We start from the raw sequence: 16,979 nt of genomic DNA on the forward strand, positions 1-16,979 counted from the left end.
AAAAGATGCAATGGCAATTACTCACCACCTTCCAAAGGCAGACTAATACCCAGCCAGTCTCCAAACAATCCCCCCTGCCACGTTCTTCCTCTACCTACAGTTTTTATTACTGAGCATGATGTTATGTAGCACAGAACATCCCTTTGGTCAGTTCAAGTTAACTGTCCCAGTCATGTTCCCCTCCCAGCCATTCACCCACTTCCAGCCCACTTGCTGAGAGGGACAGAGTGGGGAAAAGAAAAAGCCCTGACCCTGTGCAAGCAGGACTCAACAACTGCTCAATGCCCGCCATGCTGTCAGCACCATTTCAGCCACAAATCAAAATGCAGCACCATATAGGCTGCTGTGACGACAGTGAACTCCACCCCAACCAGACTCAGTAAAGAAAGAAACCCCAAGAATTTCACTATTAATCTGCATGAGATATTGCATCATAGCTCCCTACTTGGAAGCCCAAAATCACATGCAAGTCATCTACTGCAAAATGCTTTCAGAGTGGGAAACTGTCAATTTTATAAAACATGAAAACACTCCCCTCCGGTCAATACTAACCTTAACATTTGCAGTAGTGACTTTGGCCAGTGCATTTATAAAATAAATATGTGATAAGGCTGTCCCCAAATATACAACTTTGTATGTAAGATTGTGGGACTTGTGTACACAGTATTAAAATTGATTTTTCCTCCTACAGTTTGCATATTGTTATTTACTGTTTACTCCCAGCAGGTTGTGAGCAGTATTGTACAGTAGAGATGCATAAATAAAATCATAAATAAACAAAGCTAACAAGGTGCTCAGAAAGGTAGCTCAATAACTTTGCCACTACATATGAAAACTCATTAGTTTATGATGCTTGCTTATTGTATTCTTGCCCAAAAAAAAAAAAAAAAAAAAAAAAAAAAGCATCAGAAGCTGTGATTTCTGTGCACCTCCTCGTAAGTAAACATCTTGGGAATGGAGAGAAGTAAGTTTGTGGAAGTCAGCAGTGTCTCCTCACAGAACCTGAGGGTTCCTTGGCATTCATAGGTTCATTAAACCTGAAATATCTCAAACAATGCTACTCCCAGAGACAGTAGTTTTATTCATCTACCATGAAACTCATTTCTGTTAAGGATTAAGGGTTGAGCACCAGAGATTTTTAACCCACTAAGAGCCTTCAGGAGCTGAGTATAAACAGTGCTCAGTTTTCTAGCACTTTCAGATGTCAAAAGGCAAATGTAGGCCCTCATTAGCTCTTTGGAAAAACTACTCTTCATCTCCCAAAAGGTAATACAGGAGAGCCAGTAATAAGATCTCCATAAACAAAACAACAAAGGCCACTGCAGACTAAGACTGCCCACAAAATTGGCCTCTAGCACTGAGAAGTATTTAATAATTCAGTTTTACAGATAAAGGCCACTCCTGCAGAGCAGCGAGGCTCTGCCTGTGCAGGTCAGGACTCATGGCCCAGTGTCGCCATGACAAGAGTTGCTCTGGGGTCCATCCAAGGGGAAAGCACCCGTTTAGCAACTCGTGTAACATTTCTGCCCACACAGCAAGAGCTTTCTAGGAAAACTGAGCTTACCTGTAGTCACATCTGAACATATACTAAGCAAAATTGTCTCCCCCAGCTTTTAGAAGCAGTATCACTAAGGCACAACAAAAGAGTATGATTAAGGACATGACTTTCCATGTCCAACTTAACCTAAGCCAAGAAGGCTCCACATCCAAGTAAGCTGAAGCCACGTTAAGGAATATAGGGGCACAATGAACAGTGAAATCTGCAGCTGTCAAACTGAAGAGAACTAGGAGATTTATTTCTCTAATACATGCAGGTCACACAAATTTGCGTTCTGGAATACTGCTGAACTTCCAACAGTACAAATTACCCAAAAAAAACAAGTTTTGAGGTATTAGAAATGTAATAGCATGTGCACAGCTCTATTGCTTATCACAGGCCTTGACACAAACGTGCCTGAAAAAGCAGAATTGCTCAGGCTGTACCCTAGATAGAGATTTCTTGAACAGGCTTCACTCCCTTGAAAGTGAGCAGCAGCAGCTCCAGCTTCCCTTCCTCTCCTGCCTTTCCCCACAGCAGGTCAGGCTAGCAGCAAACAGGGATATTCTCTATTCCACAGTGCAAGCAAGCTCACCTCTAAATATACCTAAGTAGAAGTTTTTAAACCGCAAAATAAATACAGTTCTTACTGTACATTTTGCTGCATAATTTACATTATGCCTAATGTTTGACATGGCACATGTAGTGTTATTTAACCTGCTTTTCCCTTCAGCATAGCAGATACAAGAGGCCCATTTGAACAATACTAGGATCTGCCCAGAAGGTAACAAATAAGATTACTTTCTGGGTTTTTTGCTCCCTGTCATAACAAAATAGTGATCATCTTGTCTGCTCTTCAGAAGAGGACCTTTTGATACACTAGGTGCTCCTTTGTTACATGCTGTTGCTGATTTTCCTTTAGAGAGAGGTTTCTTGGCTGCTGGCACCAAGCTTCCATTCACTTGCAAGTTTCTTGTTGAAGGATGACTTTTTGTGGAAGGCTGTGCTGGGTTTTTGGTCACTGCCACTTTGGCTGAAGTTTGAGGAAGCCGTACAACAGATAGGGGAGTGCGTTCAGGAGGTTTGGATGAAGTGGATACAATCTCAGGGGTTTTACTGGTATCTTGGGTCTGTAGACACTCTGTGGCTGGTTTCTTATTGGCAGCTGCTGGTACATTTTTGCTTGTAGATACAAGTGTAGGTGGTGACTTTGACACTTTACTAACTGCCAGGGAAGGTGCGGAAGCTGAGTGCTTTAGGACTGAAGCAGTCTTCAGGTTCCTTGCCAGGACAGAAGCTGTTTGTGGAGCTTTCTGAGGTTTCTTAGACCCAGTTCCTGAAGCCTGAGGAGTATTTTCAGGAGGAGGTTTTGCAAGGAGCTGCTGAGAATGCGAGAATTTGGCAACAGCATGTAGATTTGTAATAGGTGGCCGGGCTGACCTTGGAGCAACAGAATTCATTTTGGTTTTAGTGACAGGTACAGGTTTGCATTTAGAAGGGACACGCTTCTGTTTTGAAGCCATCGTTTCAACTGTTGAAGGCAACTGAGACAACTGTTTTTTAGAGGTTGAGACAACAGAGTGTGTCCCTGGTGCTGGGGAGCCTTGGGCCAGGGCAAATCTCACCTTTGGAGCATCAGGGGAGCGAATACGTTTGCGTAACATTTCAGAGTGAACGAGAGCTGTTCTTGATCCTGCAGATGAAAAGGTTTTGCTTGCAGGCTGTGAAGGAACAGGAGCTGGTGAGTTACATGCAGGAGACTCCAGTTTCTTTGAGGTGCCCATTAATGGTTTTAAAGGTGAGTCCACTGCTGAAGACCCATGTAGTTTGGGCCTGGCTGACAACAACTTGGCAGTAGAGGATGGGTGCACTGGCACTTTTGGTGATGCCAGGGCAGGGGACTGAGGACGTTTAGATAAAGCTTTCTTCATAGTTGTCCCATGAACAGCCTTTACTGCTGGAACAGGAGTAGGGGGTTTTGATGGTTGCTTTTGAAACATATTGACAGCTGACATTGGGTTCATGACAGGAGGTTCCTGAATTCTGGCTGACGAGCTGGGAACACTGTCACTGGTGACACCTTTCTGAAACGCCAGGATTTTCTGCTCCAGAGTTGCAAATTGAAGCACTCGGCAGGGATCATATTTAAGCAGAAAACCTTGAAGAGTGTCCCAGCCTCCACCAACACGTACCATCACATGCTTGCCGTGTAGCATCTGAAAATGGAAGAAGAGATGTTGGAACAGGAGAAGAACAGGAGAAATCTTGTTTTATGCAGCTCTAAGTCTTCTTCATACATTATAATTTATTAAAATCAACCAAAAATAGGACCTCCTTTCTTACAGGGAAAGATTTTAAGAAATTATGTAGTAAATAAAGTTTGTTTCCTAATTCTTCTACCAGTTTCTCTTGACACATAACGAAAGGAAGCAATGAAAACATATATACAAGAATGCATTTCAACCATTCCATCAGTACACAGAGTTTTGGATACAAGTTTTGTTCAAATTATCAGTGTCCTCATACCTTTTTAACCCCACAAATTCTAATCTCTCCTGAAGAGAATGCTCACCTAGCTGCAAATTATAGATCCAAGTTTCCGGATTTTAAACAAGCACTTTTCTCGGGATATTCTATTGCATTATCCTTATTTACACTGCAAGTTGTTACTGAAATTTTTGAAACTCCAAAAAGCATTAACTTGCTTAATTTAGTGTAGTTGTAACTGCAAAGTCAATGGTTATAAGACCTAGTTAGCTAGACCTGGTTTGAATAGGGGATTGGATCATGTGGAATCCCAACCTAAATCATTCTGTAATTTTAAAACAATACCAAAAAAAAAAAGAGCATATTTAAGTTTAAAATATTTTTTACCCATTTAGAATATAAATTGTAGTACTGAGAAACCACTTACTCGTATGAAAAGTATTTTATCTCCCAGTCTATAACGTCCTTCAGATAAGTATTCAATTGAAAATCGATGGGAACAACTACAAGGAGGATCTTCTGCTATATGTTTAACCTAGTTATTAAAATTGAAATCTGTTAGTATTTTGACAAATGCAGGTTTAATAGATGAAATAATCTGTACCTCTTGTTGTATTAAATATTATCACCCCAAAATCTAAGAAAACATTAGAATTCTCTTCACTCACTAGAGGATCTCAACCACATAAAGCTTCAAAACGGAGAAGATTAAAAGAAATAAAGAGTACATGCATAGAAATATTTTGTAGTTGTCCAAATCCAATTTTTATGATTTCTTTAATTTAAACATATTTCTATTTTCCTTTTAAAGGATTTTTTTTTCCTTTTAAAGATTTGTTCATAGTAACATTAAATTCCAACCATACCCTTTTGAAGACATGGTTATGGTCTCAAGAAAGTGAAATACAAGTGCCTGGATCTCTCCTGTGAGTAAACTGGTGTTCAACAGAACCAAATCCATTGCTACACCTTGCCCAGAGGCCCTTCAGCATTCTCCCTCACTTTTTAGAAGAATTTGATAAGTTAATCTTCTATGTAACACCCAAGAACCAAATGACTGATGAAAGGAGAAAGGCAGTCCCCAAAAAAGTCCAGAGTTAGAGGAGGCAGGGAAAGGGGAAAAGTTTTATTTAAAGTGTTTGTTGAAGCATTTCAAAGCCTACTCGAACATTTGATGAAGTTCATATACAGTCATAGAATAGTAATGCACAACAACTGAATGAGAATTCCTTTACTCAAAGCAGCAGTGAAAGAAAGGGAGAATCAAAGTAAGTTATATGCACTGAGGCACTACCTCCAAAACAAAGCAAAACAAAACAATTGTTTAAAAGAGTTGCATTCAGTTTTCTATTTAAGGCTCACGTATATTAGATGAAAAACTAAGTCTATGATTACTGAGCCAGATCACACGAGTACTAGGCTAAGAGTTTGATTTAAAGAGACCTTTTCACAATAAGTAAGTACTTACTGCCTCATGTAGTTCCCCATGGTGACAACATGACTTTGCTGTGCTAACAGGTGGTTCTGGTCCAGAGGTCATTAGCAATGTTTCTTCTAGCTCAATTTCCTTCTCCAGTTTTACTAGCACAGGAGGTTCAACTCCATACCTCAACAAAATTAAGCAGAAAGTTTAATTAATAATCTAAAGAAAACATTAAAAAGTGATGACAAGCAAGAAAAAAATCTGCTCCCTCTTAGTCTAGCTACTCAGAACTACTATTCAGAGGAATAATTGTTTTGATAACCCAAAGAAGCAGCTCCAAGTTTCTGGTGGAAGTCCTCTCAAAGGTGGTCCTAGAGCTACCAGGGAAGGCAATAACAATACTGCCAAACCTGCACAACTTAGATCACAACCAATTTAAACAAACTATCTTAAAACTTCCTGCTCTGTGCAAGAAAACAAACAAACAAACAAACAAACAAACAAACACATTCTAAATTTAGTGAATAATAGAGTTGATTCATATTTAAGGCTTACATAAAGCTACCAAAAAGCTTAAAAAAAAAAAAAAAAAAAAAAAGACCTTGAGAGTATGAGAGTATTTACTGTTCACATAATTCTTCCATGATGTACACATACCTATCAGCTGATGGCAGCACTTAAACACAGCTATAAAAACCTATATAAAATAAACCTACATAAAAAAGCTATATAAAATAAATGGATCAACACCTCTCCATGAAAAGAATGAAATAAATATTTAAGAAAAATATTCATATTGCACAGTAGTCCTAGAAATACTACTCATTACTTTCTGCACATAATTAACATCTAGTGCATTGCACTTAATGACCAAGAATTGCCTTAGCTTTTGCTTAACAGAATATATACTTCAGTTTCTAGTTAAGAGGATGTATGGATCACATACCTAGATACAATGCGTCCAATTTCCAACAAACAAAGATACACTTGTCTTGGATCCTTGTGCAAAACTAAAATGGAATTAAAAATAAAAGGGAATTCACTGTGGGAAGGCCTCTGCAATTAGGTACAGAAAATAAAGATTAGAAGATTACAATTCAGTCGTAATTCTACCTAGAGGCATGCTATGTTAGTTCACTGAGCCAATCTGAGGTGTACTGTATCATGGATAAAGCACTAAAATGCTTTTCAACTCTAATTTTCTTGTCCATAAAGTGTCTAAATTCATCCTGGCACTCCTGAAATTACATTCTTCTTTATCTCCTAAGAGAAATGCGCTGTAGGGGTTTCTTTGCTGTTCCTTTTAGACATGAACTGGAAAGCAAGACAGCTGAAGAACTTTTCTTTCCCTATCATTATATACATTGTAGCAGTCTTATAGATAAAGAGCATAAAACGCTAAAAAATAAGAAAATATATTGTCTGTTAATATATGTGCATACAAAGATACGCGCCACACGCTCTATAGGTGAACAACCACAGGAGAACTCAACGCAAGAGGTATAGCTGACCAGTGGATGCACAGCCAGTCAGCCTTAGTGGTTTAAATCACTGACTGTGAAAGAATAGTCAAGGTGATTGTCACACCATTTCAGCAACGCATCTTTTTTTTTTTCTTATTGCTTTAAAAATTCAGGATCTGTCCACATGGCAGATTCACTCAGTTGCACTAGAAGATACCATTCTGCCAGTGGCAGCTCCCCTGTAGAGCCCGACCTCATACTACACGCTCCTTTCATTCTCCCTTTTTTATCAGCCCCCACTTTATCCACTCAAAGGTTTTCTTCAGAATTTGGAATTCTGGTGAGTCTGTGCTCTGAGGAAGAGGGCCAAACCCTCTGTAAGGGGTGAGGATGCCTTTGGTTTAAGAGCAAACACTCATACTTGATCACAGCAAAGCAGCAACACAAGCTCAGGTATGTTTATTAGCAGAGTTTTGCACTAGGCTTTGCTTTTCCAGGGCTGTATGAGCTGCTCTGCACACCCTGCATTTCAGAACAGCTCTAACAGTTTCATGCACTTGACTGTGTAGGCCCACTAAATCATGAGCTACTGAATATTGAATCATGAATCTGTGTGAATCATGAAGCTGAAGAAAGATGGAAGGGTAGAGTGATAGCCAAATGGTACGTAGATGACCATGGCAGCCGTTCAGGGTTTTCTTGACAACTTTGGAATGAAAAGATTCAATTATTTTTACTACCACACTACAGAATGGAAAAGGCAGAAGGAAATCAATGTCTGATTTACTTTTGGTTTCTTGCAACTTCCATCTTTAGGTGTACAAACAGGAAAAAGAGAAAAAGGACAGAAAGAAAATAGTTTTAAATCTCACACAAGTAATTACTTCCTCCCCTGCCTCCACTTAAGCCTCAAAACTGAGATGCTGTCAACATTTTCTAAGTAGTCCATAAGAAGTTGTTTGAATGCTCTAGAAAACAAGGCAGCCCCGTACTTTCTTAGCCAACTAGGAATGCTGTCTAATAACTCAGAAACCAAAGAAAGGTCATTCAACTCCCATCAATACAAATGGACATTGTTCTTTCCCCACCATATCAAATATAAGAAATAGGAAAAACTGTATATAGAATTTTATATAGTGTACCATTTATATAAATAAGTCTGACTTTTTTCATGCTGTGCAGTAACAATATTCAGTAGAAATTGAAAATTCACTCTGAAGAGAAACTTAATGATCCAGCTCTTTATTTACAGATGAAATTAATATATTTTGGATGTTCAATTTGATATTTAAAATTACTTCACTTTAAATACGTCTGAAATGTTTCCTAAAGAGAATGAAGTCAGATGTTCTTGCTTACATTTGTTAGTCTAATTATTAAAAGATCTGATTATGAAGGGTAAATCTACAACGGAAAGTTGAAAGTTGACCTAAAAATAATCCAAAAAGTACTGGAGGTCATTTCATCTTCTTTTCTCTAAATGGTTCTGTCCGCTCTAAGAAATGGTGTAAACAAACAAACAAACAAAAAACACTCAGCAGAAAACAAGATATTGGACTTGATGGCAGAGGCATCCCATGATAGCTACTTGCCCTGGTATCTCAGGAGTGATTTGTTTCCTCCATGGCCATCTCTACTTTTCAGGAGTTGCTGCTACATGTATCTGACAGGAAAGGAGAACTATCAAGTTGCCTTTCCCCTATTTCATTCATAAAGAATGGCTTGAGAGTTTGATGGACAACATCAATGGAAAGAATGTGTCATCAAGGAGGCTGCAAGTCTGCTCATTTCAACTGCCAAAAAGGCTCACAGACGATATTTATGCCACAAAGCAAGTTTGTGTCATGAGTTACAATCAGACTTCAAAACACTTCTTGGCTATGAGCAAAACCCACAGCATTAGGAAATCCTGTCTGCTTATCTCAGGGAGGCTAAACAGGTTTTAGTAACCCATCCAGTAAAGGAACTAAGATGTTTAAGCAATGAAATTCACATAAGCTGAAATTAAAAGAAAGAAAAAAAAAAAACACACAGAACGCTAGAACTAAATTTTCTTATAGTCCAGTTCTCCTACTCATCTGTATTTCATGGCTCTGAAAAAAGAAACACTCCCTAGTTAAATGAGAATTAGACAGATGCAAATAAGGACGTTTTCTCAACCGCTTTAAAAATGAGTGATGCAGCAGAGAAGACATAGGTAGTCCAACTAGCAAGAACTTAAAAGAAAAGCAGTTAGTCAAAGCAGCACCTCCCACTCAAATAGCATTAAATGATACAAAGACTTCAAGAAAGTCTAGTAAATATTATGACACATACATTTGATTACTGAAAATCAAGACTTTTTGCAGATTTTTTGCTGTTGGTTGAGAAGATATTTTGCCTTTTTTAAAAAAAAAAAAAAAAAAAAGTAGTTTTCTCAACAAATAAAAGTTTATATTAATTCCTTTTCATTGACATAATGAAATGCTCTTCTACCAACTATTATTTGCCATACAATGGAAGCACATTCTCCTAATTAGCAGTCAAAAAATTTTATTCCATCTGTAAGTATCTGTCTAGTAGCTGTTACAAGTGACAGGCTGTGTGCTGGAGCAGGCATACACATAGTTGGTAATATTTATTTTTATAACTATCTTGTTAGACAGGAAAATAAAAACAGCTTAGAGTTATGTCAAGTAGGTCCTGAAGTAAATGTTAATTACCAACAGACTGTTGTCACTTCAGGCCCAACGCCCTGATGTAGTTACCAAATTTAGCAGTCATGAATGCATTATTCTGAGTACTTTCTGCAATAAGAACGAGCTCTAATACCAAATAAAGGATCTTATTGTGGGTTGACTCCATGGCCCTGTGATCTTCCAGCACAGGGAAAGCATAGGGAGAGGGGAGGGGAAGGGACACCACAACTCCTCTTTTCTCAGTTGGCCTTTTTACTGAAGGAAAACATGAGAGTTTGCTGCCCAGCTCTCACTCCCCTCTTCTTCCTATAAGGCACTTTTAGAAGGCTGGAAAAGCATCATACATGTTAAAGCAGTTACTGAACTGATCTTTCAAGGGTTTTACATAAACACTGCCTTAAAATAAATAAAATCATTAATAGCTTGCACCAGACAAATCCAGTCATGACAAAGATTATACAGACTTCACAAGACTATATGCAACAGTTCTCCCGGACCAGATAGCTATCCACATACAGATCAAAACAAGTCTTACAAAAAGGTAAGTTTACCTAAACCTTCAGATTCAAAGAGGTAAGTTTCATCAACTCCAATGGCCCTACACCAGTTAAGAAAGTTGGCTGTATTATCTCTGGCAAAAAAAGATCCTGATGGAGCATCCTTCTTACATGGGACTTTTCTCATTGGAAAATTCTGACAAGGGAAGAAAACAAAGTACATTGGACACATCAACATTACCAATAAATTTCAAAGCATATTTTTCAAAGTAAAATAAGCCCTAAATTCAGAGCACAGAAACAGTGGCTGATAATTATTTGGGTTTCAGGAAAGACACCATGTATTCTGTTAAAAAAGCTACTCTAATGTAGAAGGCTTATCTACGCTAACAGTAACTAAATGAACAAACCATAGCTCTGCAACCTCTTCCAAAACTGCCTGTGCAGTTGGTTTCCCCATTTCTCAGGGTATAAATCTTACTGGTGCTTTCACAGGTCTAGACGATTTCCTCCCTCCTCCCAGGCTCTGTTCACACCAGTAGACTGAGCACAGAGAGAACCCCAAGCAAACTAAACTCCCTGACTTAAAGCACAAAACTTGACAGCACTCAGCTGCCCAATTGGAGCATTTTAAAGCCCAGTCTAGAAAGCAGAGGAAATCAGTTCAATCAGCAAGGGACAGTTTATTTGTATTGGACATTGGTATAGTAGTTAGGCATCTTGCCCTCCTTAAAAAAAAGGCAACTAAGGATTCGCAGCACTCATACGGCTCTTGTATAAATACCATTTGACATCCTAAGACTGCTGTCTTGTCCCCTTCCCATTAATAATAATTCTAGCATTGGTCATCATATTGCTTACTGGTAAATATCCACTGTTTAAGACTTGACATTTGTAAAAATAAGGACTAATGCCCTCATATAGATAAAACACTAAAATCTAAACACACACACCAAAAAAAAAAACGGTTTGGATAAGAATGGTTCCCCCTCACCAGTGGAAATGCTATCTATCAAGGAACACTACCTGGTGATCTACTGTTTGACAAATCCAAGCAATGTTGTAACTATACTGAGTACCTGTACTTTGAACATGCACTGTGCATGTACATGGTATTATACTCCGAAGTGACAGAGCACTATTTTTCATTTTATAAATACAGAATCATAGATTGCAAGTTGCTTGAGTCATTTCAGCTAAGCCTTGGTTCCTAACAAAAACACTCAAGCCCATTTCCAAGTACATCTCAGTTTGGCCACTTTCATGGCTAACTTATACAGAATTTACCCATGAGATTCTGGAATAAAACATACCACCAAACGTCAATGGGCATCTTGTTACCAACGCACACTGCTGTTACCAAAGGAGCAAGCAGAGTCCAGTCTTAGACTGGATGTTCCTCTGGCAAGACTTCTCCTGAAATCCAACTAAAAACCTAGTAAGGACCTTAGGATTCAATTAAAAAAAAAAAAAAAGTGACTGTTATTTATTGCATAAAACTAGTTTATCCATCTATAAAGCCATGCTGCTCTTAGTCTCTGGATACACAGCATACAGAACACCATGTTGGGAAATCTCATCTGCTTTCCTTTTACTACTTCTTAAATTAAAGAGCTTATATATGAATTAAAAAAAAAATAACTCACCCTTAAGTTATTTGAGGTACAACATTTTTTAATTTTGTTTTGAAGAACACCAACCAATTGGCAGAGTAGTACTCCATTATCAAGTTCTTCTAGCAGTTGTTCTGCTGTGACTTCTATTCCTAAAAAAGAAGGCCAACATTGGAGTTACTCCACAGAAGATAAAGAATTTTCATACAAGCTTACAGGCAACTCAAACAGTGTTTGAGTGTTAAAGACTTCCCTTAAATTAGGGTCCACAAAGGAAGAGATGTCTGGTGATCAACACTAAGCACTATTATTGCTTAGGCTCATTTAACACAGGTTGACAAACTTGAATAGTTCTTCCCATCTACACACCAGACCACAAAGAAATTGCCACTGAAGTAATAAAATAATTAAAGCATTTACAAAGGAATTTCTGAAATGTTATTTTTAAAGAAAGACTTGTTCCTCCTGCCCATCTGTATGGTACAGCTATCCCCCCATATAAAAAAAGCAAATTAACAGACTGAAAATTAGTAGAAATATCTAAGTAAACTAAAATCAAATATTCACTTAATTAGACTAGCAAGATTCAGAAATATAAATTAGAAGGATTAATCATCTTGCCTTTAATAGTTGGAAGCTAATAAAATCTGAAACCAGAACATGCATTTTAATGCAATTCTCCTAACCATTCAGGTTCAAATGCACCAAGCCTTAATAGCATAATGGATATTAAGTGTCAAGTGTTCAGCTGAATATTGGAATGTGCTTTGAAATTTATTGGACGGTGATTTATTTTTAACCTCACCCAGCAAGCCAGACAGCCAAATTGACAGATCTTCTTGCATAGGCACCAAAGTTGCTTCATGCCGCACAGATATCCACTGGTCATACAGGCACACATCTGCCAAGCCTGGGCCATGTCTGGGAGTCAGAGGACTTCGGGGACTTAAGGGAAGGTCATCTCCAAACCACACCTGTGGGAGATTTCAGTAAGCTTAGGACAATGAGTTGTAATATTTGCAGTCAGATGATGAAATCTCAGTTCTGAATTATGCTAAATACCTATTATTCAAAGAGTAAGTTTTAATTTCCCTTCAGACAGACACACCAAACCAACACAACAGTAATCCAGAATGCTGCAGCTCTCATTAGTAACTCCTGTATTAAAAGCACCACTACATTCATCCTCTTGGCTTCACAGTTACCTTTATGAGGCTATAAACAAATATTCTTTGGCTTTACAAAGACATACTTTACTGCATATGAAATAAAAAAAAAACATGCATAACATTTGTGCTGTTTTTTTTTTTCCCTCTTCAGCAGTTATTAAGTAATACTGTCTGTAGTTTAACATAAAACTTACTGCAAACTACTGATTTATCTGATCAAACTGTAATGATTTAAATACGAATGCATCAGAAAAGTGTTGATGTTAAAAGAGGAAACATTCCTATATAACAACACACACACTTGAACATAAATCCTTAGCATTTCTCCTAAGGAGTGAGTATTTTCAGACTGACAGGTACCTTCTCATTTCAAGAAAAGGACCACACAGAAATGTCACGTACAGAATTCACGAAGAGAAAGAGTCCTTCCCATATTCTTGGCTACTTTTCTTTAGTTCAGGAAGTATGTGTGTCCAAAATATTTTTAAGCAATTAACTAAAATGTAGGGTTTTAAAAAACACCTCATAATTATCAAGAAAGCTTTTAAATAATCTCATCTTTTAACTTCAAAACCTTTTTAGGCAATAGTACTTAGGAAAAGAAAGTATCACGTACTTGATTACAACACTGGGTTAACCATCTTGCCACACTAGTCCATTTGTAAAAAGGGAATACTTTTTTTTTTTATTTTTTTTTGGTTTAAAGTCCGGAGATTACTCCAGGGTTTCTAGCTTCATCTGCTTCAGGGTAGAAGAGTTTGCGTAAACAAGTATTATACAGAACATGAACATTGCAAAAGGCATTTACCTGAACAGCATTCTGCATGGTCACCTGCATTTACATTAGCTTCTCCCCCTGGGGAAAGAGAAGAGAATTTTTAATACAGTCATTCCTGCTTTCTGGCAGATCCCAATAAAAATTCACCAGGCAAAATAATAGCATGTCTAATCAGGAATGGAGGAAGGAAAGAAGGAAGTATCTTGGCAGTTAAGGTTTTGATCCAGTGTTCAGGCTATTTCAGCTCTCTGCCCTTGAATAAAGTAGTAATTATTACAGCACAAAGTAGCAACGAACTTCGTGTGCATAAATAATACTCAAAGAGTTGCATTGTTTTAAAGGGCTGTAAGGCATTTACTTTGCCAAAGAGAAATATTAATACTCAAACCATTCTTGACTTAATAGTTCTGGCATTTACTCTCTCCTTCTAACCTATCAGAAGTATATCTTGTACATGCACTCAGACACACATATACATCCTGAATTTACTTTAATTAGTTCAAAGATTATGAAGAATCTTAAAAGAAGAAAAACATTTGGAAGAATAAGATTTCTTCTTGCATAGATACATGAGAGAAATCAATGTTTTTATTAGTTTCTGTATGGATTTTCACTTAGACTTATGGTAGCTGCCTGGAAATCTAAGTTTTCAACAGCATGTTGCAACTTATTGCAACAATAGGGTTATCAGGACAATACCCTTGCAAAGAAATCCTTAAGGAAAGGTGTAGAGGCAATCTGGTCAACACTCTCTCCCCTGCAACCAACACAGTATTTTCCAGCAATGTTTTCAATAATAGAAAAACCCAGCAAAAGCTGTGAGCTGGACTGGGGATCTGGAAATCTCTCGGTATAGGCTCCAGGTTTAGAGATGTGCAGCATTACCAGGTTAGCTGTATAGGCACATACTGGAAGGCATTTCCTCAGCATAATTCTCCAAAGTGGTTGTGGAGAGCATTACCTACAAATGCACCCAAGCAAGTCTTTAAGCCAGTTAAAAACAATTTTCTTGCTACATTACTTAACAGTTGCAGTAAAAATTCAGCTTAGGCTGAAAAACAGACTGCAGCAGTTGTAACTCACGTAGTTTCCTTTAAAAATTACTCACTCTGCTCTCCTGCCTCAAATACTTAAGCGTTATACGCAGACAGCATACTTCTCACCTTCTCCATCTGCTACACAACATAGCCTTGGTAAGACATGAGACCCAACACAGAGGACCTAATGCTCGTAAAAATCCCCCCTTCCTCCTTACTAGAAAGAAGAGAGGTGCTGCTGGTTTTCCCCTCGCACTACCTTGAGCCTCATGCATCACGTATATCAGACCACACATATCAGAAATTTCAAACAACTTACCTCTACGATAGGCAACTGAGCAACTGCTTTGTCTTTGGACTACAGGCACTTCCTTGTATCAGGACTCAAAGATACTCAGTGGTATCTTTCCCTCTCCTTTACTTTTATTTCTAGGGAACTAAAAACAACAACAAAAAGAAAGACATCCTCCCCTTGATGTTATTTTTCCTTCTATGAATGAACAAGAGAAGGACAGGGTATATACCAAGCATTACTAATGAGCAAGTTATGCTTCCCACAGCTCTGTCCAGGGGAATACATTTTCCTTTAGCATAAGAAAGCTATTGTCCCAAGAGAGTTGCAATAAGAGCCTCCATTGATTAAAAAAATAAATAAAACAACAGCAGAAGAGCCAGTAGAGAAGTTGGTCTCATTAAAATAAGGAGCTCCACATAGGCTAACAAGAGCTCTAGCATGCTAACTGCCAAGAGGAGAACAAAAGGCAGCCTAATTCACAGGGAGTGCTCAAAACACGAACAAAGCAAAATATTCACACAACAGCTATCACAAGAATGTTCAGCATCTGCAGTTTTGTAGAATGCTTAACAAAAATCCAGTCTTAAAAAAATATGGAGATTGAGGAAAGTTGTGGCACTTGAACTTCAAGGGCCTGTTCTTCTAAAACAAGTTATTTTGTAAGCCCGTATGCCTCAGGGCTCTTTAGAAAGTCAGATGGCTTTGCTTATTATTGGGGCAACTGAATCGCATTTAACGAAGAAAACAAAACTCCAGTGAGACAGACTATCCTGAGTGGATTTTGAGTTGAAAGCTTAATTTAGCTTGAGTGTTAACCATTCTCAGAACCCCAAACAGTCCTGTTCTCAGACTGCAAGGAGTGCTGATCAACACAGCCTCAGCACCAACAGGGATGAGATGACCCAGAAATTTCCCATCTTCGAGCAGCCAACATGCAAAGGTGCAGAATATGTCATGGCAAGGAAAACATTGCAGGAATAGGTAGTCATAATCAAATATGATTTCTTCCAAAACCAGTAGGGTTCCCTGCATCAAAAAGTTGTACGCAACTGACGAAGCAAGTATTTGATGCCAAATTCAGACAGCTCCAGCTAAAACTGTATCAGTTTCTATGCACGTCAGCTTTTTCAACTCACCTTCATTCAACAAGCATTTACTGTGCAGGTGTCACAGCTGTGAAAGAGAAGGCCCCAGAAAGAAAACATACTGTGTCATTTGGCCATATCTGGCCATGCCATTCCCATTTCCAGGTCACCTGGTACCTCTAAGGTGCCTAGAAGCACCCCTTTAAACTGGGGAAGCAGGCTCTTCCCATCCAGGGGCCAACAGCTCCAAGCTTGGAAAATGTAGAAATTCCTGACCACCAGCACCACTCCCAGAAAACACCTCATCTCCTCTGGCCCTTCTGCTGCCAACAGGCTCCAAGGGATGGGAGGAGAGGAAAAACACTGCTTAGTAGTACCTGATGGCAGGGCCGATACTGCAACGCTGATTTACTGTGAGCTGGCTGGTCAGCCCCAAATTATATATTGGGAAGGCAGGAGCTGCCTTCAGCTGCCTGACTGCCAAGCCTCAAGTAAAGGAGTGGAGCTATGGATCAACATTAGAAAAAAGAGGTGAAAAAAAAAAATGTATTGACGGACACAGGGCATAGGTACAGGAATTTCTCAGGAAAGGGGGAACGGACACCCTGGACAGCTTCACATGACCACACGACCTGCTTGCCCACCACTTTGCCCCCAAGCAACAGCACCAAAGCCTAATACTAAAGCACTTCACGGCAATACCTCAGGATGCTAAGCACATGCTCTTAGATACTACCCAAGATAGCCTGCTTAGTATCACTTGTATCAGGTTTTACAGATGGGGCCCAACCAGCAAGACATGCTACACTAATTACAAGCTGCTCTTTAGCAGAAGATGAGCCACATCCAAATCCCATTTTATTAGATGGCACAGATTACAAGGAAACAAAAAAAATCCACAACTCTGCAGCTATGTA

General features: G+C 38.7%; 1 protein-coding gene across 1 annotated transcript; it reads right to left on the reverse strand.

The window, feature by feature from the left end:
• Positions 1 to 881: 881 nt before the first annotated feature.
• GAS2L3 (growth arrest specific 2 like 3) lies at positions 882 to 15,137 on the reverse strand. The gene is made up of 9 exons (XM_032207481.1): positions 15,002 to 15,137; positions 13,676 to 13,723; positions 12,504 to 12,672; positions 11,732 to 11,850; positions 10,140 to 10,281; positions 6,394 to 6,457; positions 5,493 to 5,631; positions 4,452 to 4,559; positions 882 to 3,753 (listed from the first exon to the last, which is right to left on the reverse strand). The coding sequence occupies exons 2-9, from the start codon at positions 13,703 to 13,705 to the stop codon at positions 2,335 to 2,337; spliced, it is 2,190 nt and encodes a 729-aa protein (XP_032063372.1). The 5' UTR covers positions 13,706 to 13,723; positions 15,002 to 15,137; the 3' UTR covers positions 882 to 2,334.
• Between the last annotated feature and the right edge of the window lie 1,842 nt (positions 15,138 to 16,979).

The sequence above is a fragment of the Aythya fuligula genome, chromosome 1 (genome assembly GCF_009819795.1).
Source record: "Aythya fuligula isolate bAytFul2 chromosome 1, bAytFul2.pri, whole genome shotgun sequence".
Lineage (NCBI taxonomy): Eukaryota > Metazoa > Chordata > Aves > Anseriformes > Anatidae > Aythya > Aythya fuligula.

Coding starts and splice junctions, on each gene's coding strand:
- GAS2L3 (XM_032207481.1), bottom strand. CDS start 13,705: ATGCAGGTGACCATGCAGAATGCTGTTCAG. Junction 12,673..13,675: donor CCATGCAGAATGCTGTTCAG/GTAAATGCCTTT, acceptor AATCTCCCACAG/GTGTGGTTTGGAGATGACCT. Junction 3,754..4,451: donor ATAAAATACTTTTCATACGA/GTAAGTGGTTTC, acceptor TTCCATTTTCAG/ATGCTACACGGCAAGCATGT.